This window comes from Jaculus jaculus, chromosome 16 (genome assembly GCF_020740685.1).
Source record: "Jaculus jaculus isolate mJacJac1 chromosome 16, mJacJac1.mat.Y.cur, whole genome shotgun sequence".
In the NCBI taxonomy this organism is placed as follows: Eukaryota; Metazoa; Chordata; class Mammalia; order Rodentia; family Dipodidae; genus Jaculus; species Jaculus jaculus.
The window spans coordinates 31,998,576-32,026,175 of record NC_059117.1 but is presented as its reverse complement, the minus strand read 5'-3'; the positions used below and the strand labels follow the sequence as shown (position 1 = coordinate 32,026,175).

The 27,600-nt window shown below is 35.6% G+C and overlaps 1 protein-coding gene across 13 annotated transcripts in view; it reads right to left on the bottom strand.

Moving 5' to 3' along the window:
• The window catches only part of Hdac9 (histone deacetylase 9), a 915,786-nt gene that overhangs the window by 34,015 nt on the left and 854,171 nt on the right, over nt 1–27,600 (bottom strand). For all 13 annotated transcript variants that reach the window (XM_045135730.1, XM_045135719.1, XM_045135721.1 and 10 more), the window contains one exon: nt 13,531–13,664. In XM_045135730.1, coding sequence (XP_044991665.1) covers nt 13,531–13,664 — 134 coding nt within the window. The remainder of the gene's footprint in view (nt 1–13,530; nt 13,665–27,600) is intronic.

Sequence of the window (27,600 nt, the reverse complement as noted above, 5' to 3'; positions counted from 1 at the left end):
CATCAGAAGGTCCTGGAATCTTAAACTCTTAAAACTGGCCAAAATTACTTTCTACAAATCTGATATTTCAGATTGCACCTTTAAGAATATTTTATCCTTGTAGCACCCTCTCAACTTAGAGCAATGGCTGAATCATACACTGAGAGTTACTTGGGAGCCTCTTCCTGAAGAATTAGACAAGCTTGAGTAAACCACCCTGCTCATGAGTAGCTTATCTTTTGCTTCTTTCTCAGAGCTTACAGAAGAATAACTTTTAATAGAAACTGGGTAAGTTTTACCAATGAAATTTTTTGAAACAATTTTTTTTTTTTTGCAGTTTATTAGGAGTTTCTACAGGTGTTTCTTTTTTTTATTGACAACTTCCATAATTGTAAACAACATCCCATGGTAATTCCCACCCTCCCCCGCCCCAACTTTCCCCTTTGAAACTCCACTCTCCAGCATGTGGTCATGTCAGTACATTTAGTTCTTCCAAATGCTGTCTTATGAGTACAGAGTAAAAATGCTGATATACTGAGAGAGGTCAGATATTTAAAGGGTACTGGAAAGAAAGGTACAAGAACATCATGAAAGCAAAGCCCTGCTTCCTGAGCCTGTGCACATGAAGACCTGTGGGTTGTAAAGAAAGCGTACATGGTTCAGAACGTTCAAAATGAAAATACAAAAACATCCCAAGCCATAGTATGGAACCTTCCACTAGATGTGATAAACTTGTACCTACTTGTAAAAGTAACCCAGAGAATTAAGGCAATTAAATTGATTATTTAAGCCTTCCAACCATTTCCCTGCATGTTTTAGGTGAATTTCATTACAGGGTTTAACCTTCCGTAAATTGCCCCAATTTGTTTCATTTTCAGTGTATACACACAGACAGAGCAGAATTCAGAAAACCTTTAAGGTAGGTTCTTTCTTTTTCCTCTGGTAGCTCTGCAGAAAGTCACTATGGAATACTCTCAGTTTGTGAGAAGGAAGCAGCTTTTACAGTCTGTTTTTCTAAAATTAAAACCTTCTATGGAGGGAACCTTAGAAGTGAGTTGTGTTTTTTTAAGAAGTTTGTTGACATAATCACTCATAATTATAAGCACTAATGCCATCTGATTGAAGCATCAATTTCATAAATATTTATGAGTATTGGTCATTATTAGTAATCTAATAACTAAGTAATTAAATAATACTAAATAAATAGCCATTTTTAATAAATTTTGGAGCAAAATATAAGAATATGCAGTAACTTATGCTAGATATTTAGTTTGGCCAATAAGATGTAGCAACACTGGCTATTGAGGCTGAACAGAATTAGCAGAAGATAAATGAGGAAATGTGTGCACACTGGGGAGCATTTGCATTGCAGTTAGAGTATGATTAAACAAATGCAGATGTGAGAAATACACACCCATCATGCCTTCTCTGTTAAGCTATTCTCCTAAGTCATGATAATTATTTTGAAATTAATAAGATACACGAGAAAAGTGGAATGCTTCCTTTTGCACATAACACTAGTGCCTAGCTTTGTTATATGTAAAACCTAGTCACAATCATTACTTAAAGCAATGGCAAGGGAACTTATTTTCTTCTGCATAATTCATAGAATGTTAAGTTATTGTGCTGACCCAATTCAGATTTTTGTTTAGTTGCACATATCATGTCTTTTCTAAGTACTAACAAATAGCAATTTTAAAACACCATAAAAAAATTTGCCTTTTTCATCTTGTTAACTAGTAATTTTCAGAGTCTATAGAATAGGATCATTTTAGTCATAAAAACCATTTTAGTTGGCCAGGATCTATCTATGAAAAGAGACAAAGGCTGTTCTTGATGAAGAGCTTTAAAAAATTCCATACCTAAGAGACATGGAAATCAGCTCACTGCTATTTTTCATGATTTGAAACAGAACATACAAGAAGGCAAACAGGATCTTTGCACAGGTGAACAGATACAAGAACATACACTATCCCTCAAAGACTCTACTCAATACTGCTGCTAATGTTTGTGTTACATTTTTTGATATTTTCCTAATATGTCAAGTAGTTTTCTATTTCTATTTCATGCTCTTCCCTCTGTCTTCTGTTTTGTCCACCCACCTTGAGTTAGTAAAACCTTACCAGTCATTCAAGGACCAATTCAAATACTATCTGCTCCTTGAAGTTTTGATGGCACAAATTGTTTCCAAGTAGCATTTATCCCTACATTTACTTTTGAGCATTGTGTCAGACAGTTTGAACATGTCTATATTACTGGGAGATATTTAAAGGCAAAAGTCGACAAATAAGGAAGTTGTGAAATTATGAGCCTTTAATGAAATAGACCATTTAAAAATGTAGAATGAATGGGGGAAGGATTTTCTGAAAATAAGACATGAAGAAATGATACTTATGTCCTTTTTTACTGCTAGCGAATCTAAATGGGAAAGGTTTTTCCTCTTAGCTGACTACTGTAATCAAAGGATGCTTTTAAGGTGAAGGACAACTAAACGGCCTCTGGGTGACAGGGCTGCTGATGTGGAGACAAGAAGTTCCCCAGCTCAGAAATGCAAGCAAAGTGGAAGCAAAACACCAGAGACAGCAGAGAGACAAGGGTGATGCTAAAGACCCACAGGCAGGACCGTCAATCCCAGTTGAGCAGGTGTAAAACACAGCATCAGGAACATGCTATGGGGTGAGAGGTTTCAAAGCATTCAGACATTCTGTTAGTCTAATTTTGAATGAATAGGAATCCTAACAACATCAGAAATTATAATCTTTATTCAGGGCATATTCTGTAATTTAGTTGGATATTGTTACATTCTCTAAAGAATATTAAGATTTTTACACATAGGGTCATAATTTCTATATACTTATACCAGGTATTTGAAATATTGATGATGCATTTCTATATCATGCCTATGTGTACATGAATAAATGAATTAATTAGTGGCTTCTTTTGAGGCTGAGTCTCACTAAACTGGAGCTCTTCCTGCTTCAACCTTAGAAGTGCTGGGATCAGAGTATTGCACCATTATGCCCAGATATAACTTCATTTAAGCTTAGAGGTGATTTTAGCTTCCAGAGACTTTTAAAGACTACACAGTACTCGCATAACAGGAGGAAATGCTTTCAGGTTCTCTTTATGTTGGCAAGTTACATAAAACCAGTGTACTCACTTTCTGTATTATTCCTAGTATAAAACATATAATTGCCCTCATTTAACCTTTCAAATTATTTTTAAATTTTAATTGATCAAACCTGAATTTTCATTGACTATCAACCTTGTTAAACTTAATTATTATTTCATAATTTAATAGACTTCTTACAATACAATAACATAATAATATTCTCCAAATATTTCTAGTTTGTAATTTCTCTTTGATGCTTCAATGTATAGTCCAACATTCACAATGTTGAAATTCACAATGTTGAAACAAAACAGTAATAGTATCTTATATTTTCTAATTTTCATATTCCACCATCAAAGTACTATACATAATGGTTTTAAAACTTGAAGTAACTTCAATATCCATGACAACTGTAGAATTACAAATAAACTAAATTTTTTCTTAGAAATGGAGTACTATAAAGTAATGAAACTGAATGATACAAGTATAATGATATAGATGACTCATAAAATGTTCAGAAAAGGGAGTTTTATACAAAGGAATAAATATGGTTTGCCTTCCTATTTCTATGGTGGTAGAAATCAGAAACTCTTTTACTTTCAGAAAAGAGAAAGGGGACATTGATTAGATGAAGCAGCATTTTTTAGAGGTGTTTGTCATTCTTTCTTATCCTAATTGATGACAATGTGGTATTTATGTGATGCTTTAAGTTGTTTATTCATGTCTGTATGGTTTTCTTTATGAATATTGCATTTTACAGTTTAAAAACAGTTCCAGAAAAGTGAAACTTCTCCCACAATTCCAAATATGTGTCAGTTACCACCAATGAATGTATACTAGGGAGCATCTAAGACCTAAATAAGATCATGTGTTTTATAGTAAGAGTGAGTTACATTATTAAATATACATCACAAATAAATCAGTTTTTGCTTTATTCAAACCAATTCAGACTAAATCCAGAAAATGATTGGTCACCAAAATAAAGATATTGTGGAAGAAAAGGATGACCAGAAAGGAGGACAGTTGGGGGGGGAGTAGGGGGAAGGTCATGATATATACTTGACCTTCCATGCTGATTAACTATTATCATTTCCCTAGTGAGGACAGATGAGTGGTTAAAAGCAACTCTCATTTAAATAATTGCCCTAGAAATGTTTACAATTAGTTGTATATGTATAATCTGATTGCATAAGTAAATCTGGCTATAATTTTATCTGTGTTATAATCCATGAGTCAGTCATTATCAAAATAACCCTTTTTATTTGTTTGAAGTCACTAATATCCTTAACTAAATATAGTAGGAGGGGGCTGAAACATGAGTAGATTGGATTGACAAGTCACTATACTTTGACCCACTATTGTCATTATTCAGGTTAGGTCTGTTTGGCCATTAGCCACATGTTGCTGATGAAGGATGACATCAACACAGCAATAAAGAAACATCTCTGGTTGTTAGAAGCCATAGGAGTCTAATAGTCTTATAAAAATGGCAAGAGGACCTGGATGACAAAGAGCAGACATGATTATTCAGCTCATGAGAGACACAAATGTCGTTCCTATAAGAGGGCACAGGGGCAGGAGAATGAGATTCATAACTGCCATGGCCACTGTGTTAACCAAGTCATATCCAAAAGTACCATGACTTGAACAAATATAGGTTAAACAATAGTCAGCCAATAAGTGAAGAAAGTCTATAAAATGTCTCTTCAGGTTCCTTATCAAAACCAAAGAGTTTTTCTTTGTTTCTATGACATGTAACTGTTTTAAGTTTGTATGACATAGTTAATATCTTTGGTAATAACCAGTAAGTAATTTAAAATGAACATAGAAGTAAAGAGGAGGCATCAGGGTATATTGGAGGGAGGACAAAAGGGGTAATTTGTTGGGTAACTAAAACTATTCATATTCTTCTTAAGATAGTGAAACTAAGATACATATACAAGACAATGAGAAAATAGTTGAAACAACATGGTAAAACATGGGAAATGTTTAGTCCCTGAGAATTCATGCTTCCAGTGGTTGTATTGAAAAGCGAACTTTCGGGCTGGAGAGATGGCTTAGTGGTTAAGCACTTGCCTGTGAAGCCTGAGGACCCCAGTTCGAGGCTCAGTTCTCCAGGACCCACATTAGCCAGATGCATAAGGGGGCACACGCGTCTGGAGTGTGGTTTGCAGTGGCTGGAGGCCCCAGCATGCCCATTATCTCTCTCTATCTGCCTCTTTCTCACTCTGTCGCTCTCAAATAAGTAAAAATAAACAAAGAAAAAAGAAAGAAAAGAAAAGTGAACTTTCAATAACATCAAAAGGGAAGATTTTAAGCCAGGCATGGTGGCACATGCCTTTAATCCCAGCACTTGGGAGGCAGAGGTAGGAGGATCACCAAGAGTTGGAGGCCACCCTGAGACTACATATTTAATTCCAGGTCAGCCTAGGCCAGAGTGAGACCATACCTCAAAAGACCAAAAGAAGGGAAGCTTTTTAAAATAATATGATGTAGTTTTCCAACATAATGCCACAGTTTGGATATCAATTATTTCAAAGGTGGTTTATTTCACATTATATACCCCAAACCTTATATATAGCATGTCCATTTCCAGTAGTGCTTCAAAATTGTATGCTTCATTTCATTTTCTTTCAGAGACTTGATATTATTTACATTTGTTTAAATTTTTAATGTCTGTGTGTGTGTGTGTGTGTGTGTGTGTATCTTGTCTTCAAACCAACACCAGGTGCTTACAGCACCTTCTTTGCTTCTGACTTATATGAAGAGCTTGGAAATTGAATCTTAGCCTGGAAGACATTGTAAGCTGTGAACTGCTAAGCCATTTTTCCCATGGCCTCATATTTTTTATCCCTATATAATTTATTTTTCAAATTTTTATTTATGTTTTTTTCAGTTTTTAATGTGTATATGTTCACATATGTCCATGTGTGTTCATAAGCACATATATGTAAGGTCAGTGAACAAATTCAGATATTGTTCCTCAAGAAAGCCATCTACCTCTTTTTGATACAGTTGATCACTGAACAGCATCTCATCAATTAAGCTAACTGGATGGCCTTCCAGCCTTTTTCCTCTGCCTTCCCAGAGCTAGGATAATGAGAACCTGCCCCCTCGCTCAGCATTTTACATGGATACTAAGAATCAAACACACATCCCCATGTTTGTGAAGCAAACACTTTACCAACTAAATTATCTTCCTAGTCTCTATTTTTTTTTTTTAATTGTTGAGATTAGGTTTTCTAGGCAGCCCAAACTGGCTACAATCTTGTGGTAATCCTTCTACCTTGGCCCACTGTGTATTGGGTTTGTAGACATGCGTCAACAGAGAAGGCTTTCTTCTTGTTTCAATAAAAATATTTTGTAGCAAGGCCTGTTTCCCACCATTCAGCAGTAATGTGCTATGGAACATTCACCAGTAAACTGTCCAAAAGCTAGCCTTTGTTTGGTTTTTGGGAATTTCATGGTATACATTTCCACCACAGGCATGTTTCAGTCTCCCACTGTGATGTCACTGAGCTCAGAGACACCTACAGTTGGCTTTGCCAGTCCATCCACCGACAGCTGACCATTCCTTGGTGACTTGGGGGAGAGTTGCTCCTAAAGGACCTCTCCTCAAGAAACTCTTGTCTTCCTAAAGGTGCTTCCGTCTGAAAGTTCTAGCATTGTGGTTGCTACTGTTTTCATTGCGGTTGTTGTTTTGCCCCAAAGCATAGCCATATTTGTAGAAAACAGCCATCTGTTCACAGAAACATAATTCCTCGTAATACTTCTTTCTACTCACCCAGGCATATGGACAATTTCATTCCTTTCAACCTGGCTGCTTCTCCCCAGCAACTGAACAAGCAAACTCACACAGAGCCTCACACCATTCCACAGAGTCTCGTGGTCTTCACCTATGCCTCTCCATTGTTATGTGCAGGTTACTTTATCAAAATCTTTTTATTCAAGATCAAGGCTAAATGACACTTCCTCTAAAATAACTCACCCATCATCCATAATAGTGACATGGCCCCACTTTATATTCTGAAGGCAATTAGGTGTTAATCCTTGTAGTTTTATTGCATCAGCACTTTTGGACAAAAAGTGGATGACCGGAAAAAAGCTACTTAGCCAATGGGCAGATGAATGGATGTCATAATGTGATTGCTCCATTATCAAAACTAAATGCTATTTCCAGGCATGGTGGCTCACACCTTTAATCCCAGCACTCGGGAGGCAGAGGTAGGAGGATCACAGTGAGTGTGAGGACAACCTAAGACTCCATAGTGGATTCCAGGTCAGCCTGGGCTGGAGTGAAACCCCACCTCGAAAAAAATAAAATAAAATAAATGCTATCTTTCCTTCCTTTGTAACTATACTCTATTAAGTGTTCAGGCTTGCAATTCAAATTTCTTCTAACATCACCTGAGAAATTCAAATATGACTGAGATGAACTGCCTAACACTTTGAGTTACCCAGATCCTGATGGGTCACACAGCATTTACTGAAACAGGTGGCTCAACTTCTTATAAGCACTACTGAGTAAACAAAGTACAACATCTCAGGCCCCATATACATTGGAAAACATCTTCAAATGATATTTCTTTTTCCAGATTGGTTTTACTGTCTTTATATTATCAATACAACATTGTTTGGAGTAGGAGTAGCATCGAAGCCCTATAGAGAAGCATGGAAAAACATGATTCTGGCATATCATACACTTTTCTTGAGCTTGTTTTTCCCTTCTCCTACTCATGAATTGCAACTGGTTAGGAGTTTGTAAGCTTTCCCAGATTCACACCAATTCCCCAGTGGACTAAACTTCACTCATACATAATCTAAAAGATGAAAACGATGGCAAAACAAATTCTCAATTCAAAATCCAATGCAAACAAACCCCCGATGAGCAACTTGGACAGCAACATCTCAAGAGTTCACCTCACGGGTGGTTGTCAACACTCACCAGAACCAATTCAAGAGACCTTTTCAGCAGCTCTAGAGCAAGCACAAAGCCATCTTCAAAAGATTATCAACAAACAGAATCACCAAGTTTAGCCACTGTTTGTGAAATCCAAGTCAAATGAAAGCAGCTGAGCATAATTAAGAGGAGATGTGGCTATTCACAAGAAAAGGAGAGAGGAAGTGAAAAACTGCGAAGGCTATCAAGAGACAACACGCTATAGAAAGTCCCAAGTGTGTGGGGCTGGAGAAATGGCTCTATGGTTAAGGTACTTGCTTTCAAATCCTAAGGACCCAGGTTTTATTCCCCAGTACCCACATAAAGTCAGATGCACAAGGTGGCATATCTGTCTGGATTTCATTTTCAGTGGCTTGAGGCCCTGATGCACCCATTCTCTCTCTCTCTCTCTCTCTCTCTCTCTCTCTCTCTCTCTATATATATATATATATATATATATATATATATATATATATATATATATATATACATCTCTTTCTCTCTTTCCCTCTCTCTCTTTCAAATAAGTAAAAAAAAATATTTAAAAAAAGAAAGTCCCAAGTATAGAACTTGCAGAACTGGAGGTTGTGGCTGCATCTCAGCAGCATCCAGCTCTTCCTTCCCCCTGTCTCCTCTCTGTCTCTAAGTCTGTTTTGACAGGTGGCTGTTCCAATGCCATACTGTTAACTCACGGTGGAAGGCTTCTACTACTGTATGTCCTCTACTTGCTTGAAGGGCTCTGATGTTTTCATTTTGGATTCCTCAGGGATAGCAACTGCTTAAGGCTTTTCTCACCTCTTAAGAAAATTTCACAGGAAGCACCCTGGGGTGTCACTAATTGGCTTTGTGGAGTGGGAGGCAAATGTGGCCTTAAAGAAATTATAAACCTGTTTGCCAATCAACTCCAATACAGATAACTGAAATCAAATTCTCTGGGGAACATCACATGTGTTTCAATCGCTAATGCTAAAAAATAATGTGTCTGCTCACAAGAGTATCTTTGATGTTTTTCCAAATAACCTGGTAAATCTCATTTTGATATTCAGTTTCTTGTAAACTCTGAAGCTGTGTTTCTAAGTGCTTTTGTGAAGAAGTTACAAAATAGTCATCATACTTTGATTGGACTGATAAATCTCCGTTCTAAAGTTGGCCAAGAAAAAGGGGAAATAATGGACTTCTGGTATGACTTCAAACTCAGTTGCCTCTAGGAATTTCCTGTACCATGCTCAAGTTAGTTTTAATCCAATAGTATATTATTTTGACTGACTTTGTACATTCTTCTTAAAAGAACAGTTAAGAGATGTTTTTGCTCAGTAGATCATTTTCATGATAAAGACATTTAAAAAGAAAAATGCCTGTTTTGGGTATAATACTCAGACACTTGGACTTTAAAAAAAAACAAACAAACAGGTTATTGGTACCTGTCTATGTGTCTACAAGTGTACATAGAGCCAATAGTTAATGCTGACTTTACAATTCCTTTGAGTTGTGTAGTATATGTTACTTTGCAGATAATAAGCTAAAAGAAGCAGCACTCTGCTATGCTGGGAAGGCCTGGCCAAGAACAACAAAGAGAAGGAACAACATTCAAAAAACTGGCAAAATGTGTATGAATTCTAATCCTCTGCACATGAATAAATACATCTGACAAAGTGCAGAGCCTTCCAAAGGCCTTTCTTGACCTCTCTAATTTGAGTTCAATTGTATGTTCTGTGTTGAGAAGCCAGGGTAGGTTCTGCCAGTGTTTTAAGCCCAAGCTTTTACTCTATTTTGTTATTTGTGAAAGTGAAATCCCAGATAATAAGTTGTAATTGCTCTATTAATCATTTGAAAAAGGGGCTTGGGGTTTGGAGGCAAATTGGGATTTTTAATTGCAATAATTTGTATCTGAAAGGCGACTCTTATTTTTTTTACCTAGACATCACCACCTAAAACGGCTGTGAAAATTACATGCATGCACTTTTGTTAAATGATGAGGTATATGCAATATGCCTTACATAATATTTTTTTTCTGAAGAAATGAAATTTAAACCTTCAATGTAGTTGCAATGACCTTTAACCTGGAAAAAGTACCAAGAACTAGGTCTTGGGTTTAAATTATATTGTCAAAGAAAGTGAGAAGTCTTTCTTTCCTGAGTTGTTTTAAGTATTACATGTTCATTTCCTTCTTTCCAAATGAATTATAATGGACAACATGCTTGTATTTTTCGTCTACTTTTCATTTATAAATCCTTCTTTCTCTTTGCTTTCCTTTTTTCCTTTATGTGCATGTAGACCTGAAACAACAAAATTTACCTTTCAATGCCTATTATACCAACTCTGTCTGTTATTCTTAAAGTATCTTTTGGGAAATCTTCATTCTTGTTTTGTCCCTAAGAAACTTTAGTAGAAAAATGACAGAAATACATAATCTATTTAAACTTCTCTTCTTCTAGATCCTGATGAGTAAATTCTGTTTTGTTTATGCAGTTGAGGCTGGCCAGCAAAAAAGATAAGATATTATTTAGGACATTATAATCATAAGATAAAGTTGCTAAAATATGCATAGAAAATTAAAGTCAGTTAAATAATCAATATAACTCCCAAATACACATTTTAGTCATCACTTTCTGGATTTTATTTTTTACGACCTCTACACCCACGTGGGTAAGAAAAATATTGGCCAATGATACTTTTACTCTTTCCTTAATCTCAGTTCTGGTTTTTCTTAAAGAAAAAGATCATAAAGATTACTCCATCTTCACTGGAAATGCTCTTTTGGAAAAAGATAGCCTGGAGAAATACAGAAATGACAAGAGCAAAAAGGGAGATTTTCATCTTAATGAGTATGTTCAAAGACAGCTACTAAAATCTGTAATTTACTTCCACACAAATGAAAATGTAGCTTGTTGCTGGGTCATGTTCTCCTTGGGCACGTCAGTTATCTGTGAAGCCACAGTCCACAACCAATTCTGATTTTTCAGCACATCTGTACATGTAAACCTTTATAATGCAAACATTAAGACCAGTTTGCATCTCTAAAATGTTTTCAAGTTATTTAAAACTAAATAAGTGGTTGGTGAATATACATGACTGCAAAAACATATGTCATTGGGTGGGTAAGCAGAGTAACCCCAATTAACCAGTAACATAGATTTATCACTGTTTTTTTGCAATCCTTTATTGCCACCCAACACCTCAAAATCTCACATTGTATTTGATATTATTGTCTTACAAATATCACAGTAAGATGCTAGAAGTTTTTAGAAAAAGCTGACACCTTGAATCTTCTGTGATTGGAAATAGCAGCCCATTGATAATGCTAATCATTAGTTAATTATTCCATCTGTGGTATTGCGCTGTCTAAAATTATACATTGGTATTAAGCACATGAGCAATGCTCACAGTTTTCTCTCTAATACTTTTCTTTCAAATAGAAAATGTACATTCTTACTTCAATAAATATGTCATAATAAAGACCTTGAAGTGTTTATGGTTTATGAAATGGCAACAAAAGAAGTTATACAGATTCAATGGGCTGAAGAAAAAGTACCTTTTTCTCATATTTGCTGTCTGAAAAGGAAGGTTTTGCTTTTAATAATACTATGAATAAGTTTTAAAAATTATTGTTTATATATATTTCATGAACAAATCACTTCAAGTTCAAGTTCATATAAGATGGGCAAAAACATACATAATAACATTTACTATGAAAATTATTTGAATCAATACTATTAGTCAGGGCTAGGGAAATGGCTTAGCAGTTAAGGTACTTGTCTGCAAATTATAAGGGCCTAGGTTTGACAGAACCCACATAAGTCAGATGCACATGGTGGCACATGCATTTAGAGTTCATTTGCAGGGGCTAGAGGCCCTGGAACATCCATTCTGTCTCTCTCTTTTCCTCTCTCTCAATAAATAAATAAATATAAATGAAATATTTTAGGCACTTAAAAGTAATAATATCAGTGAATATATCCAGACTTTGAAAGATTTTCTGTGTTGGAACTAATATATTTAAAACCTCTTCATGAGAATCTGGAGGAAATGGCTGAGTAGCTAAAGGCACTTGGTCCCCAAGCATGCTGGCCAGAGTTCAAGCTCCCAGCACCCATGTAAAACCAGGCACAAAATGGCACACAATCTGTAACCCAAACATGACCACAGGAGGTGGAGCCAGAGGAATCCCAAAACTCACAGGCTGCCTAGTCTGGCTTTCCCAGTGTCAAACAGTAATCAGAGACAGCCTGTCTCAAAGTGTAGAAGAGGAAGGTAACACCATGAAGTGGTCGTCTGTCTTCCATGTTTGTCATGGCAGTCATGTTCCCACACACAGAAACATATCATACACAAATTATAAATAAAGGACAATAAATTATCAAGCAGATGAAAGTAAATCAAAATGAAAAAGATACATTGCTTCAATTTAATTATGCAACACAATCTTTTTAATGACCTTTGGCCATTTAGAGTCAAAATGAAATCTTGGTTCTAATGCATTCTTTAAAAAGAAATGGCTTTCTGAGCTGGAGAGATGGCTTAGTGGTTTAGCACTTGCCTGTGAAGCCTAAGAGCCCTGGTTCGAGGCTCGATTCCCCAGGACCCACGTTAGCCAGATGCACAAGGGGGCGCACGCATCTGGAATTCGTTTGCAGGGGCTGGAAGCCCTGGCATGCCCATTCTCTCTCTCTCTCTCTCTGCCTCTTTCTCTGTCTTTTGCTCTCAAATAAATAAATAAAAATAAACCCCAAAATTTTTTTTAAATGGCTTTCTTTTAATGTATTTCTCTTTTGTATTATTTATTTATTGAGAGAGAGAGAGAGAAAGAGAGAGAGAGAGAGAGAGAAAGATAGAGTACATGCCAGGGCCTTCAGCCTCAGCAAATGAACTCCAGATGCATGAGCTACCTTGTGCATTTGGCTTATGTGGGTCCTGGGGAATCAAACCTAGGTCCTTTGTCTTTGCCTTAATTCCTAAGCAGTCTCTCTGTCCTCTAATCAGTTCTTGATCTATGGCTTTCAGTAGATTTTCAACCTTTATGAGATACGTCACCACTATCAGAAAGATAGAAATATTACCTACACTTAGAGAATGTGCAAATGATGACAGAACAGTTTAACAATGTTTTAAAAATGCTTTTATTTGACTGAACTAACAACCTTGTAGGAAATCTCAAAAAATTTTAATTTTATTTCATATTAAATGTTTCAATGCTCATTTGATTGGGTCAGTAGACCAAACATTCTTCTGTCCAAGGGTTACCTTTGCTCACTTTGGGGTTGTGTAAATAATCTAATTGCAGGTAAATTGATGGGGATAATCAATCTGGTAAAAAAAAAAAAAGGTGCAGCATATAACATGAGAGCATATAAACTTATCATATTTAAGGCTTGTGTACTCCCTTAATGATAAGAGCAATGGAGAGCTTTCTAAATTCATGGGATTAAATAAAAAGACCAAAGACACACACGTACACATCCCAGATCCTTTATCCATGTCCATTTGAGCTTTGACTTTTTACCTCGTTTCCAAGAAGGGCATTTATGCAGGCTTCTGATGCATCACAGATGGCTGTGAGATCATGTCCTCCTTCTAGAGCCAACGTAACACGTCCATCAGCCAACGTCATCAATTGCTTCGTCAAATGACCAAAGCCTACCATAATAAAAGCAGAACATTTTAATATATTAAATCAGGAGACATTCCATTAGCATCTAACATTTATTTAGCATTCATTATGTGCAAATTCTTTTTATTTATTTCTATTTTTTTTTTGTTTGTTTTTTTGAGGTAGAGTCTCACTCTAGCTCAGGCTGACCTCGAATTCACTATGTAGTCTCAGGGTGGCCTCAAACTCATGGTAATACTCCTACCTCTGCTTCTCAGATGCTGGGATTAAAGGCCTACGCCACCACACCTGGCTGCAAGTTCATTTTTTGAAACACTCTTTACTACTAGTTCATTCTACATTCATGATAACTGTATGGATTTGGTTTTACATATCAGAGGATTAAAGTCCAAGATCCCACAGATAATTATGACAAAAGGACTTGCATCATTTAGCCTATCTCTTCACCGATATGCAGTGCACTCTCATAGACATATTCTGTTTCCATCTGGGGAAAAACTTGAATGTTAACCTGGTAAGCACATTTGCTTATGACATGCCACCTGTCTCTGTCATGTGCCTTACTTTATTATTAACCTCAAGTTACTTTACTAGTACATTTGATTTTTATAGATATTCTTTTTTATGAAATATTATATAGGTGTAAGTAATATGCATATCATCTATGTAGGTTACCAAATATAGTGACGTGACAAACATCATACTCCTCCTCAAGCCCAAGAAATATCACATCAGTAAAATTGACGACAGCCTCCCCCTTCTGTCTACCACTCTCACAGAGCCCTAGTCTCTATCGATGAGGCAAACCAGGATCCTCCTGAGTTTTGGTTTTTCATTTTATTGCTTTTCTTTTTTAAAAATATTTTTATTTATATGTTTGTTAGAGAGTTTGGCTTGATGTGGGACCTGGGAAATTGAACCTAGGCCAAGTTTTGCAAGCAAGCACCTTTAATCACTGAGCCATCTCCCCAGCCCTTGCATTTCTTTACTTGGCTTGTTTTTAAATTTACAAAAGTAGCTTTATACTTTTGCAACTTACTCTTTTCATGCAATTTGTTCTCTCCTCTCTGTTGATACCTGCAGCTGACAGTGCTTTATGTTGAATACGTGAATTTATATCTATATAACTCATTGGTTATTTTTTTTACTAAGCTATTTGGTATTCTTTTTGTTACTAGTATTATAAAAATTCTAGGTTTTTGTTATTGTTATTGCAAATAATGTTGCCAAGAATATTCTCATGAAGTCTTCTGGTTCACATATGCAAGAATGGAATTAAATTTTGAGTTATAATCTGCTAAGTAATGCCAGATTCCTTCGCAAGGTCTATCTCCAGCTCCCACACTTAGAAGCAGCACATGTAAGAATTTCAGCTCTGTCACATCCTGGCTTACAATTGGTATGATTTGCTAAGTGGGTGGATGAACAATAGCATCTTGTTGTGGTTTCCTTTTGTTTAAGGACAAGCTTTCTACTTTTAGCTTAAGTTTTTAAATTAAATGGTTATGGAATTTAAGTTAATTCTGTATGTGGATGGGTGTTTTGCTATAATTTAGGGTATTGTTCAATGTATCAATTATTATTTCTAATAACAAAACTTTATTGCACCTCTGACATAAATTAAGCTTATTTGTGGTATAATATGGTACACAGATTCATTTTATTAGTATTTGTTTAGGATTTTTTTTTTGCCTTAGTTTATAAATGTGATTAATCTGTAATTTTCCATTTTTGTGTTGACAAAGAAATGTGATATGCATAGGAACTTCATTCTTCATTAATCAATCAAGAATGTTGAGTACATACCCCCTGTTAAGATAGTTGGTTTTAGGTTCTCAATGAGTAAGGTTTTAATCTATTGATTCAATAGTTTAAGGATTTTAGGACTGTTCTTGATTTTTATTTCTTCTTCAGTTATACTTTCCTAGGAATTTATTCTTTCATGTTTTAATTTGTTGAAACAACATTATTTACTGTATCTTATTTTCAAACTATAATTAGATGGATGTAAATTTTGTCACTTACTGCCTCTAAAATATTTTTCATATTTTTCACATCTATTTCTGTCCTGTGGTACATGTTACTTAGATATATCTTCCTGATTTTCTTTAGATGTCTATAAATTACTGTATATACCTGTATTGATATCTTAATTTCAGTGATTTTGTTAACTCTGGAATTTCTATTTGCTTATATTTTAAAACTTCTGAGTATATTAATAGCTTCTTATTCCTTATTAATGCTCTTTTTTCTTTCTTATTTCTTTTTGTTTTTGATTTATTGAGGTATGGTCTCATTATAGCCCAAGCTGACCTGGAATTCACTATGTAGTCTCAAGATGGCCTCGAAGTCATGGCAATCCTACCTCTGTCTCCAAAGTGCAGGGATTAAATGTATGTGCCAGCATGCCTGGCTTAACATTCTTTTTTTCAACATAATTATGTCAAACATATAGTCTTATCTTTATTGTTTCTGTTGACTTGTTATCATAGTTCCTTTAATTTTTCTGTCTCCATTCTTTCCCTAATTTTTTGCATTTTAACTTATATTGAATGTAACTTTTAATATTTTATTTATTTGCAGAGAGAGAGAGAGAGAGAGAGAGTATAAAGACAAACAAATATTGGGTGCACTAGGGCCTCTTGCCACTGCAAACAAAATCCAAGCACATATGTCACTATATGTTTTTATAAACATGCATGGAACAAATATTTAATTTTTAAATCAAATACATTTTGAATGATTTGAGACATCACATGAAATAGTCTGATTATAAAAACAAAATTCCCTTTCCTTCACCTCTTTGCCCTTCTTTCTGTCACTCTACTCTTAATGACCATTGAACTTTTCCTTCATAGGTTGACATTTAATTATGATTTCTTTAATTCAAAATTTTCAGTCTACTAACTTATCATTTCCAAATCAGAAAACACTTCTGAATGTCCTCTTCCCTTATTTATATAGCAATAATATTTAAAACACTTGTACATATACAAAATAATCAAACTCAACAGACTGAGCATAAGGAAGCATATTCTTGGGAACCATGTCAGGCTGCTTCAACATCCAATCTCAGCTTTTCTCTGAAGCATTGAAATCTCATGTATATAGATAAACCCATCCAAAGAGTCAAGCTGGTAATACCAGATGAGAGCCTATAAAATGATTCAGCACTAAGAAACCAAGCCTAGATTAAGTTGCTTCCATGTTGGAATAATAAATTATGATAAATAATAAATAAATAATAATAAATAAATAAATAATAAATTGCATTACAATATCCACCCAAGAAACAAGTGGGCACATTGTCAGTTCTGGTCCAGCACTTGTACCTAGCCATGCACAGCCAGGAACCACTTTCCCCACTATTGTCCTAAAGTATTTGAATGTCAATTTTAGTCATTTAGCTGTTATTTGGATTGAAGTCAAAATAGTCACTTTATCAATACACTGTAATTTTAAGTAGCTGGAAAATTATTCTTAGAGGCATTTAAAAATCAAGTAAAACCATTTTCTAGCTTGTCAAAATTTCTTACTTCCTTTTAACCTCCTGTTTATGGTAACTATAACCTTTTACCCAGGTCAGCTAGTGATGAGACTGATTCCCCTAAAACTCACCTTATTACCTGTTGACTATAAAAGAAATGATAAATGTTCAGAAAACAAGCAATGTAAAGCTCTGATCATAACGTTCAGAAATGTGCTTCGTGTTAGTCAAGATTAATAACACATAGTAATTAATTCCACTGCAGAAATTAGTTTTAAATGTTATATAGAAGTACACATGTTGAGCAAATTGTAAAGTACAGTAGACAGCTTCTACTGTAATGTCACCAGGGTTATAGTGATAATTTTTAAAAGAGTATTAAACCAGCCAGTATATCTGTCCTTCATACAAAAGGTTCCTAGTGATGGAGAATTCAAAGGTCTAAAATTCTCACTGAGTAAATCACATGCATTTCTTCTTTTGTAAAAAAAGAAAGCACCAAATCTGATTTAAGTTCACTCATTCCTCTGAGAGTTAAAAAAAAAAAAAAGAAAGAAAAACCATTAAATGTCAAATTTAGAAAGGATAGTAAAAAGCCAAAGGAAAGAGTGGAATGAAGCTAATCTTTGATCTCTGTCCAAATTCCTCTTTCCTTTACCTACAGGGTTTATTTCCATTCACATGTTATCCATGTGATTCCAGGAGTCAGAGATGGAGGTGGCTGAACTCAGAGTCATGACTGCACAAAACATTCAAGTAAGGCAAAGGAATGAGTTTTCTCAAAGCCCGTGCCTTCTTTTATAATCAAATAAGCAGTTCAAGAATAGTCTGTGAGCTGGAGTGGTGGCACATGCCTTTAATCCCAGCACTAGGGAGGCAGATGTAAGAGGATCACCATGAATTCGAGACTACCCTGAGAGTACAAAGTGAATTCCAGGTCAGCCTGAGCTAGAATGAGACCCTACCTCAAAAAAAAAAAAAAAAAAAGAAAGAAAAAAATGCCTATGATCACTGGGTCTGGTGGCTCACACCTTTGACCCCAGCACTCAGGAGGCAGAGGTAGGATTGCAGTGAGTTCAAGGCCACCCTGAGACTACATAGTAAATCCCAGGCCAGCCTAGGCTAGAATGAAACCCTGTCTTGAAAAAAAGATGTTAGTCTATGTTTATTACACTAAGTTCTGCTATGTTCATTTCTCCCATACATGTTTGAAACATCGAAAATGTTAGCCAGTGCTGGAGAAATGGCTTAGCAGTTAGGGTGCTTTCCTACAAAGCCAAAGGACCTAGATCTGATTCCCCAGGACACATGTAAGGGCAGATACACAAAGTGGCACATGTGTCTGTGCTTGCAGCAGCTAAAGGCCCTGGTACATCCATTCTCTTCCCTTTTCCTCCCTCTCTATACCAACTTATCATCTATTATCTATCTATGTATTAATCATCTGTCTATCTATCATCTACTTGTCTATCATCTTTCTAATCTCTTTCACAAATAAATTTAAAAAATGTTAGCCAGATACAGTGAACAACATAAATTATTTACTTAGGACACAAGAGTTTTCATGACATGTGGGGTTCACTGTGTGTGCTATATGTATTTGATGAGAATTTAGCATGTTTCAGCAGAGTGAGTGGTGAGGGCTGGTAGGGAGCATGCTTAGGTAAAGAATAATCCATTCAGTACGAAGCATAATGGGCACCTGCAAGTATGAGACAGTGAGACAGATTTGGGTTCACCATTTCCATGTAGGTCTACAGCTTTCTGAGTTTGGAGAAGAGTACAGAGCTGAGGGAAGAACCCGATGCTTTGGACAACCATATAGGCAGGCTCAGGCTAGTGACTGACATTGATACAAAGTGACTAAGAATCAGCCTTGGCAGTTGCCACTTCATTTACTATTCTGGAATTCTGTGAAAAATACTGATTTTTTAAAAAATTTTTTAAAGTTCTTTCAAGGTAATCTTGTAGATTGAGATATAAACAAAATACCACCATCTCCACCATGACTGACTATTGCTCTCACAACTCATAACCCACAACCCCCTACAATTCCACCCAGGAGAGCCTTCAGTGGAGTGGGGCAGGGAGGAAGGAAATAATGGTACTAACATGTAATGTATTCATACAAAGATTCTACTTAATAAAAAAAAAAAGTCAAGACATGAAAGCAAAAGAAAATCATGTGAAAGAAGACTGGGGAGGGGGTATTGAGAAAAGTAGAGAAAAGAAAGTTTATGGGGAATGGAAATAGACAAAGTAAATGTATAACAGAAAGAAATGACCTTTATGAAACATAGCACTATATACCATAAGTGTACACCAACAAAATATCCGAAACAAGTGCAAAAAACACCCCTTTATATCACACCACTATGATATATGTCTTGTAAAGAATCCTACATGTGCCATGGTTATTTTAAAGAAAGAAGAATCTATTCAGTGTGAAATTATAAACTTGATTAGGAATGTACACTGTTAGAAATCATTTCTTCTGGTTATGCAACACAGCTGTATTGGCTACTTTTCCCATCACTGTGACAGAATATATGACAGAAAGAAATTAAGGAAGGAGAATTTATGTCCCTAGTTTAGGGGATGCAGTCCATCATGGTGGTAATGGTATGGCAGTGGGAACTTGCACAGAAATAAGAGGCAGCTGATTAAATCATGTAGACTGTAGGGAAACAGAGAACTCAGGGCACAAAGAGAGCTGGCCTGTAACCCTCAATCCTCAATCACATGGCCCTCTGTCTGCCAGTTAGGCCTCCTGTCCAAAAGCTTCCACACCCTCTCAAAAGAGTACATCTTCTGGGGCCAAGTGTTCAAACACACGAGTCTGTAGTGGACATTTCATGCTCAAACACAGTAGCTGAATGGGTAACTACCAAAGCTTAGACATCACCCCTGAAGAGAGCTGAAGATGCATTTTCACTTTGAAATCCTTCTCGGTTAGGTTAACTTAAGATAAGTAACTTCAATTTTATTGTTTCTAAAAAAGAGTACCATATGAGATATAGGTATGGGAAAGGTCTCAAATTATTAATTCCATACTGATTTCCTGATGCCCCATGGAATTTTGTACTGCCCAAGAAGTCGTATTGTGTCAGCGTTTTATTCAGAAAATGAATAATAATAAAGCTTGAAATGAAAAGTTGGTCCAAGAAGTTTCAAAGATTAAGCCCTAGGTATGTAGTTAATAAGTAAGTCATAGGATGCCAAAAGAGTCCTCCTAGCCTGGGCAACACTCCACTGTTTGTCCCTAATGCTTCCAAGTGGTTCCGAAAGACTCTTGGTGATGAAGAGATATGGCCCCATGGCCCTAACTAGCTTCATTATAATCTTTTAATATATATATATATATATATATATATATATATATATATATTCATTTACTTGAGAGAAAAAGAAGCAGAGAGAGAACGGGCATGCTAGGGCCTCCATCCACTGCAAACAAACTACAGATGCATGCTCCCCCTTGTGCATCTGGTCCTAGAAAAGCATCCTTTGGCTTTCAAGCAACCACCTTAACCACTAAACCATCTCTCCAGCCCAGCTTCATTATAATCTTAAATTGAAATATTTTGAAAAACAAAATGTAGCATATTTATTGTAGATACTTCAGTAAATTAATGATCAAAGTACTGAAGCAATACAATATATAATAACCTTACTATTTAATGTCATGTATTATAAAAAATTCCTATTATTAAATAAATTTTTAAAAAGATCATAAAATAATTTTATAAAATAACAAACCTATTAATTCTATAAATAAATGACAGTCAATTCTGCTTTCATGCATTTTATCATTGTCATCTGCATTAATTAAAAAAACATGTTTTAAATTATTAGCAAGGAGAGAGAGAGAGGGGAGAGAATGGACACAACAGGACCTGTCACCATTGCAAATACACTAGACACATGTAAAACTTTGTGCATCTAGCTTTATGTGGGTACTAGAGAACCAAACCCAGACCATCAGACTTTATAAACAAGTCTCTTTAACCATTGAGCCATAACTCCAGCCTCTGTATTTTATGAATAAAATGCAATCATAATTTTAAACATATATTTAAAAATGTCAGTATGGCAGAAACATTTCTAATATCCTACATAATATGCTTTAAATATATTAATGTACCATCCAATGATATTTTTAAATATTTAAGTATTTCATCATTTTTCAGTGTCATGTAAAATTGCAAATAGCCCATATAGAATAAATATCTGGTTTCTCTTCAGAGCACATAAATCTTTCCCTTGTAATGTCTGTTTTTAATACAAGAGCATGGTGCAGACTATAAATGGTGATGTGCAGAAAGGTGAAATAAGAACGACGCGCAGTCAACACTTTATAAACCTTATTCCTTAATGACCCAAGTTTGTTTGGCAATGTCTGTTGTAAACAACTTTAATATTCTTCTGGAAGCTTATAAAATATGAGTTACTACCAGAAAGCTCATTTTAACATGAAGTTTCAAATAGTACTAGATGTTCCCTTGGAGGTCACATCTGAGGAAATTCCACTACAAGTTGAAGAGGGCGTTCTCTCCAACTAACAGTATCATCCCCCTTGATCTCTTGCTGCCACCCTTCATAAAATCACAGTGCAGAGTCAGCAGCCGAGTTCACGAGAAACATGCTCATGTCATGGTTCATTGCATTTATAAAGAAATAGTCTCAATGCTCTTGTTTAGACGAGTCATCCTACTTGTGCTTGCAAGGCTCCTAACTTTACTGACATCAGTCTCTCATTCACTATAAGTCTTCTTCCACTATTGTTTTTTTGTCTGTTAAGAAGAATGCCAAGGGGGGGAAAAAAAAAACCAACATTAATCATTTCTAATCCCTTTACTGCCATCCAGCAGAGGAATGGATTGGCATTAGAGAAGGTTTCTTTAGAAATATTTGTCCCTAATATTCCAGGATTCTTGCCAATTTTATAACTCTTCTGTAACTAAAATAAAGGCTCGATATCTATATTCTTGGTTAGTAATAGGTTAGTTTCATTAGGGTCTGAAATGTTGGTCATGACTTCGTTTCATTTTCACTATAGTAGAGATCAAAGGGGTAGTGCTTTAGCTCCATTTGATTTTCACATTGAATATTGTACATCAACTGACATATTTTCTATTGTTTTATCCAGAAAGGATTATGGAAGAATGCATGTACAATGAAGTCTAATTGCAAACTGTGGACAGTTTTCTTCTCTGACCCATTCGGCCACTTAATGACCATGTTGCTCCTTAAGAAAATGTAGTCTGACTTGAGTTGAGAGGAGTATGGGCAGCATGTGGCAGTCTCATGGATTGTGAGGCTCTCCAGCATGACTTCAAAGCAGAATGTGATTGTTGCAGATGGGGGGAACGCTTGCCACAAAAATACCTTTTTCAGACTCATGGTGCTGTAATTCATATGGTAGGCACTTGTGATTCATTCCTGATGATGTTGGGATCATTGAACTCACAAAACCATTGTGCTACCATAAAATCCTTTCATCTTTAGCCAGAAAGGTCCATTTCATATAAATGGGAAAATAAATTCATTAAAGTATCACCTTAATAATGGACAAAAATATATTTTTTCTGGCCATGTTTAAAATGCAAATTTATGAACATATACTGAAGATTCATTTGATGTTACAATTGCTACCCATTTGATGGCCAAGGACTCTTTCCAAATTCATTCAAACCGGAAATCAATTTTAGAAGAAATATGGACATTATTAAATCTTTCAGTTGGCTTACTCAAAGCTTCCCTATAAATATTACATATGTTTTGAAGAAGGCATTTTCAAGAACAGTACAGTCTTTTAGTATTCAAGTCAATGATGCTCTGTGAGGTTAGCTTTCATTCTCAGCACCTTTGCAAACAAACGAGTATTTGCCTTGTATTGCAAACAAAGCCTGAAGCAATGGAGTATTTCACTGTCATTATTTAAGAAAATAAGATTTATACTTAAGTGTTCTCAAGAATAAACAGCATGAATGACTAGCATTTTTTTAAAAATTAACCAACCCATCAATATGATTCAATTACAAATCTGTTTGCTAGATACTTAATGTGGTCCATAGATTATAAATGAATTTGACCCTTCAACTGGACATTTGAAAATATGAATTCTATACAAAAATATTTTGTATTTGCAAATATCACATGCATGTAGTCTTTATATAGGCACACTAGGACCTCTTGCCACTGCTTTGTGTGTGTGCTAGGGAATCAAACTCAGGCTACGAGCTCTGTGAGCAAGGATTTTTAACCATTGTTCCAACTCCCTAGCCCCAAATCTAAAGAAATAAACACACTGTATAGAACAAAACCTGTCGCATAGTAGGTACTTGATATTTATGCTTTTTTTGCTTTGTTTACAATATTGACAATCTAAACCATGACATCTCCTATGCTAGGCAAGCACTCCACCCCTGAGCTCACTAGCTATTATATTTTTTTTTGAGGCAAGCCCAACAGATGGACCTTTTTTCTTTAATGTGAGACAGTGAGAGAGAGAGAGAGAGAGAGAGAGAGAGAGAGAGAGAGAGAGAGAGAGGGAGGGAGAATTGGCATCCCAGGGTCTCTAGCCACTTAATCAAGCCCCAGATGTGTGTGCCACCTTGTGTGCATATACAACCTCGTGCATGTGTCACCTTGTACATCTGGTTTATGTGGGATCTGAGGAGACAAACATAGGCCTTCAGGCTTCAAAGGCAAGCACCTTAACTGCTAAGCCATCTCTTCAGCCTTAGCTCTTACATTTTTAAAGAAAGATTTTAATTTTGTAATTTTAAATCTAAAAATCTATTTCAAGATTATATATTCCATTTTTTTTTCAATTTTAAGAATGAGAAAATAAAAGTGCAGAAGGTGGAATTATGAAGGCAAACAGTTAACAACCAACTGGAACAATAACCCAAGTCCCCAGGGGCTGCCTCATTGCTGCTTCTTGCCAACAACTTACAGATTTTAATATTGGCCATATTTTCAGAGATTTCTAGTTCAAAAATAGCTACTTTAGAAAAAGTTCCTAGATGCCAAGTGGCTTATACAAATTGTTACTTTGGTGAGTTACATGTTAACAAACCAGAAGCATATGCATTAAATTTCCATTAAAACATTCACATATAAAACCAATAAGAAAAAAAAAAAACCTCTCAAAAATCCTTTTTGGATATCATAGGGCTATTCCCTGATACCTCTCAACAAAATTGACTTTTGCCAAACCCCAACGGCAAGTTGATTTGCCAGTCACTAGCTTCACTACTGTTTCCAATAAGTCATTAAACACATGGGATCTGTTCTTTCCTCAATGCTCCGCCTAGCTGGCCATGTGAGAAGGGATGTAGGCAGCAATGATGCTCCCATTACAGTAGTTTGTGTGGCTTAAATGCAACCAGTACTTCCTGAGCTCATCTCTAAGAATAGCCATGGAAATAAAAGCTGAAGTTCTGGCTTCTAGGGAAGAAGATATTAGAGATATGTTCACAGACAAATATCATTCAACACAGAAAAAGATAGTTGTTACACAATAAACAAAAGTATAGTTTAAAGCTTCATAGATGGAGGACATAAATCTGTTAAGAAAATATCCAGGAGGTATACTGAACTATATGCAGTGTTAATACATCGGTTAATGGTTGCCTCAGCTTGTCATTTGCAGGGCAAGAAGAATAATGCCAGTTAGCTTGCTTGATTGAAAGAATATATGAAATTGCATCACTCAGCTCATGACACATTGCAGTATCAACAACTGCCATTGGCTCATTCCAGGCCATTGGCCCCATTCTTGGTTTCAAAGTGCTACTAAATAGCTGATTGGTTCTACCTGGCATAGTTATTTCATTTTCTTTAGCAAATGAAGCTCAGGACCACTCAGAAAGGTCCATGCAGGATCATATAAGTTGAAATTCTTACAGAGTGAATGGACATAAACTTGGAGAAGAGAACCCTATATTCTAGGCAAACCTCTTTGAACTTCATTTCATGAAAATAGATTTCCAAGAGTTGGTTAATACTTTCAAATCCAGCATGTAGTTTGGTCACATTAGGTGTTTATTATGCATTAACTGAGAAAAGTGGTATTTGGATTTGGGCCAGATTCCATTTCTAATAGACATTATGGTAGGCAGGATCTTATGATTGTAGAATAACTACCAATGATCCCTGATCTTATAATGGTGTCTCCCTTTTTGAAAATGAGTAGTTTTGTACATATCATGAGCCGTTAGTTCAATAAATGGTAAGAGTATTTTTCAATTGAATTGGAGTAAACATTGGAGTAATTATTCAAGGGATTCAAGTTGATGGGGAGAAGGATAATCTATTCACCCAAACCATTTTAACAAATTTATTTTCAGATGATCAAAAAAGAGAAAGTTATGATGATGTGAAGCATAAAAATAATTGACACAGCACTGAGGGCTGGAAAAGTAAGGAGAACGTGGGGAAGGGATATTGGATGCCTCTGGTCACTTTGGGTGTCTCACATCTATACCTTCCCCAGACTGAATTTTGCCTAGCAACTTGAGCTCGGGAGAGAATTCTCCCCTACAGACTTCAAATTAAAGAAAACTTGGCAAATAGCTTCACATCAAATTTGTAAGACTCAAAGCTTAGAGCCCAGGTGAATATATTCAGACTCATGATTTATGAAACTTTGCAGTAATAAATGTGTGGTGTTCTCAAACTTCCATAGAACCTAAGGATATTAGTATTACTATTTCAATATTTGAAAGAAGTTGAGAATATGGAGAAAAAATAATAAAGGTAACAGCAAAAATTAGACTCTATGATGTTTATTATGTGCAAATATTTGGTTTGATATGGGCATTTCTTTCATCCATTCTTTATTTAAAATATTTTATTTTATTTTTCAAAGACTGGGGGGGGGTGGAGAGAAGGAATGTACCAGGGCCTCTGTCCACTATAAACAAACTTCAGATGCCTGCACTTCTTTGTCCATCTTGCCTTACATGGGTACTGGGAATCAAACCCCAGTCATTAGGCATTACAGGCAAGCATCTTAACCACTGAGCTCTCTCTCTCTAATCCTTATTCAATTTTTTTGCTGACTTCATGATACAGGCACAGAAAATTTTGTGTTCTACTTGCTCTAAAAGATCAAAGATTTAGGAATTTTGAATAACTTTCCCAAGACCACACAACTAGAAATGGGAAGACTCACTTCAGGTTTTCTTGTGATATGAAATCTTAATTACCCAACATACTCCCTCTTAAAAAAAAAAAAAGTGAGAAGAGCTACTGATAACTGCTGTACAAAATGGGCCTAAAGGGTTCTTCTCCACTCCTTATTTTACCCTAAATATCGGTATGCTTAGATACAAGTACTTTCACAGTGTAAGAAGCAGACAAAACCAAAGTTGTGATGAGACAGAATAAATAACATGGTTGACTTCTCCACAACTCTGAACCAATGCCAAAAATCTATGGGTAACAATGGAAAAGAAGATGGAAAATCCATCCAGAATAAGTGTGACTTTGTGCAAATTAGGTGACCTTTAGCATGCACAGAACCTTTTAGAACTATGAGCCCTCCCAAGACAGGAAGAGAGTTGTCAGAGCTATCATTGACTACAGCTTACACTGAGCTTTCCCCTGCATAGTTACTTCATAATAATGGCTTTCTAAAAGTTGAGATTTTTCACCTGAATCATGTATGATTCAAAATAACCAAAATGATACCTTCTTTTCTTTACAAACAGCAGCAACAACAACAACATCAAAAAGCAGTGAAAAAAAAAATCACTACTGAGTCTCATAGTGCATACTTCTCACAAAAGGTGATAATTCATTTTCAACTTGCTGCTTAAATATCAGCTGAATTATAAAGACTTGGTGAATGGTAGAAAAACAAATTATTCCCTCTATAGCAAATGGGGACATGTGTCCCTTTGCCAAAAAAGCATTCCTCAGAATTATATTTCCCAAATGACTTGGGTTTTTAATTTCAAGACCCAAATACCTGATTTTAAAAGATAAGTATCTACCCGCTGGGCAAAACTGATGATTTCTTATTTTTCCTGCCTTTTAAAGAAGTTCAGGAACCCTCCAAATTATATGTTTCAAGCAAGCATTTAGTTTAGATTAAATTAGACAGCAATTGTATGTTAAATAAATATGAAATGGCTCTAGATATATTTGTTAAAGATTAAGAATTCTGTAATACATAGGCTACTATTACACATTTGTTATTACTGATTTCTAAAATAAATCACCATTTAATTGAAATACTTAAAGAACATTTGCAAAGGAAAGCATAGCAGTTGGAAAACCTCCTGAGAATCTAATAAGCCCAAAAGAGTAGTTAAAAAAAAAAAAAAACCCTCAGTCTCTCTAACATGGACACAGGAAGTGTGCTATGCAAACATGATGTGAATCATTCTACATCATCTTCTTCCAATATGGGCGACACAAAGGCTCCATTTCAAATACTGACGATCCAAATGGTTTTGTTC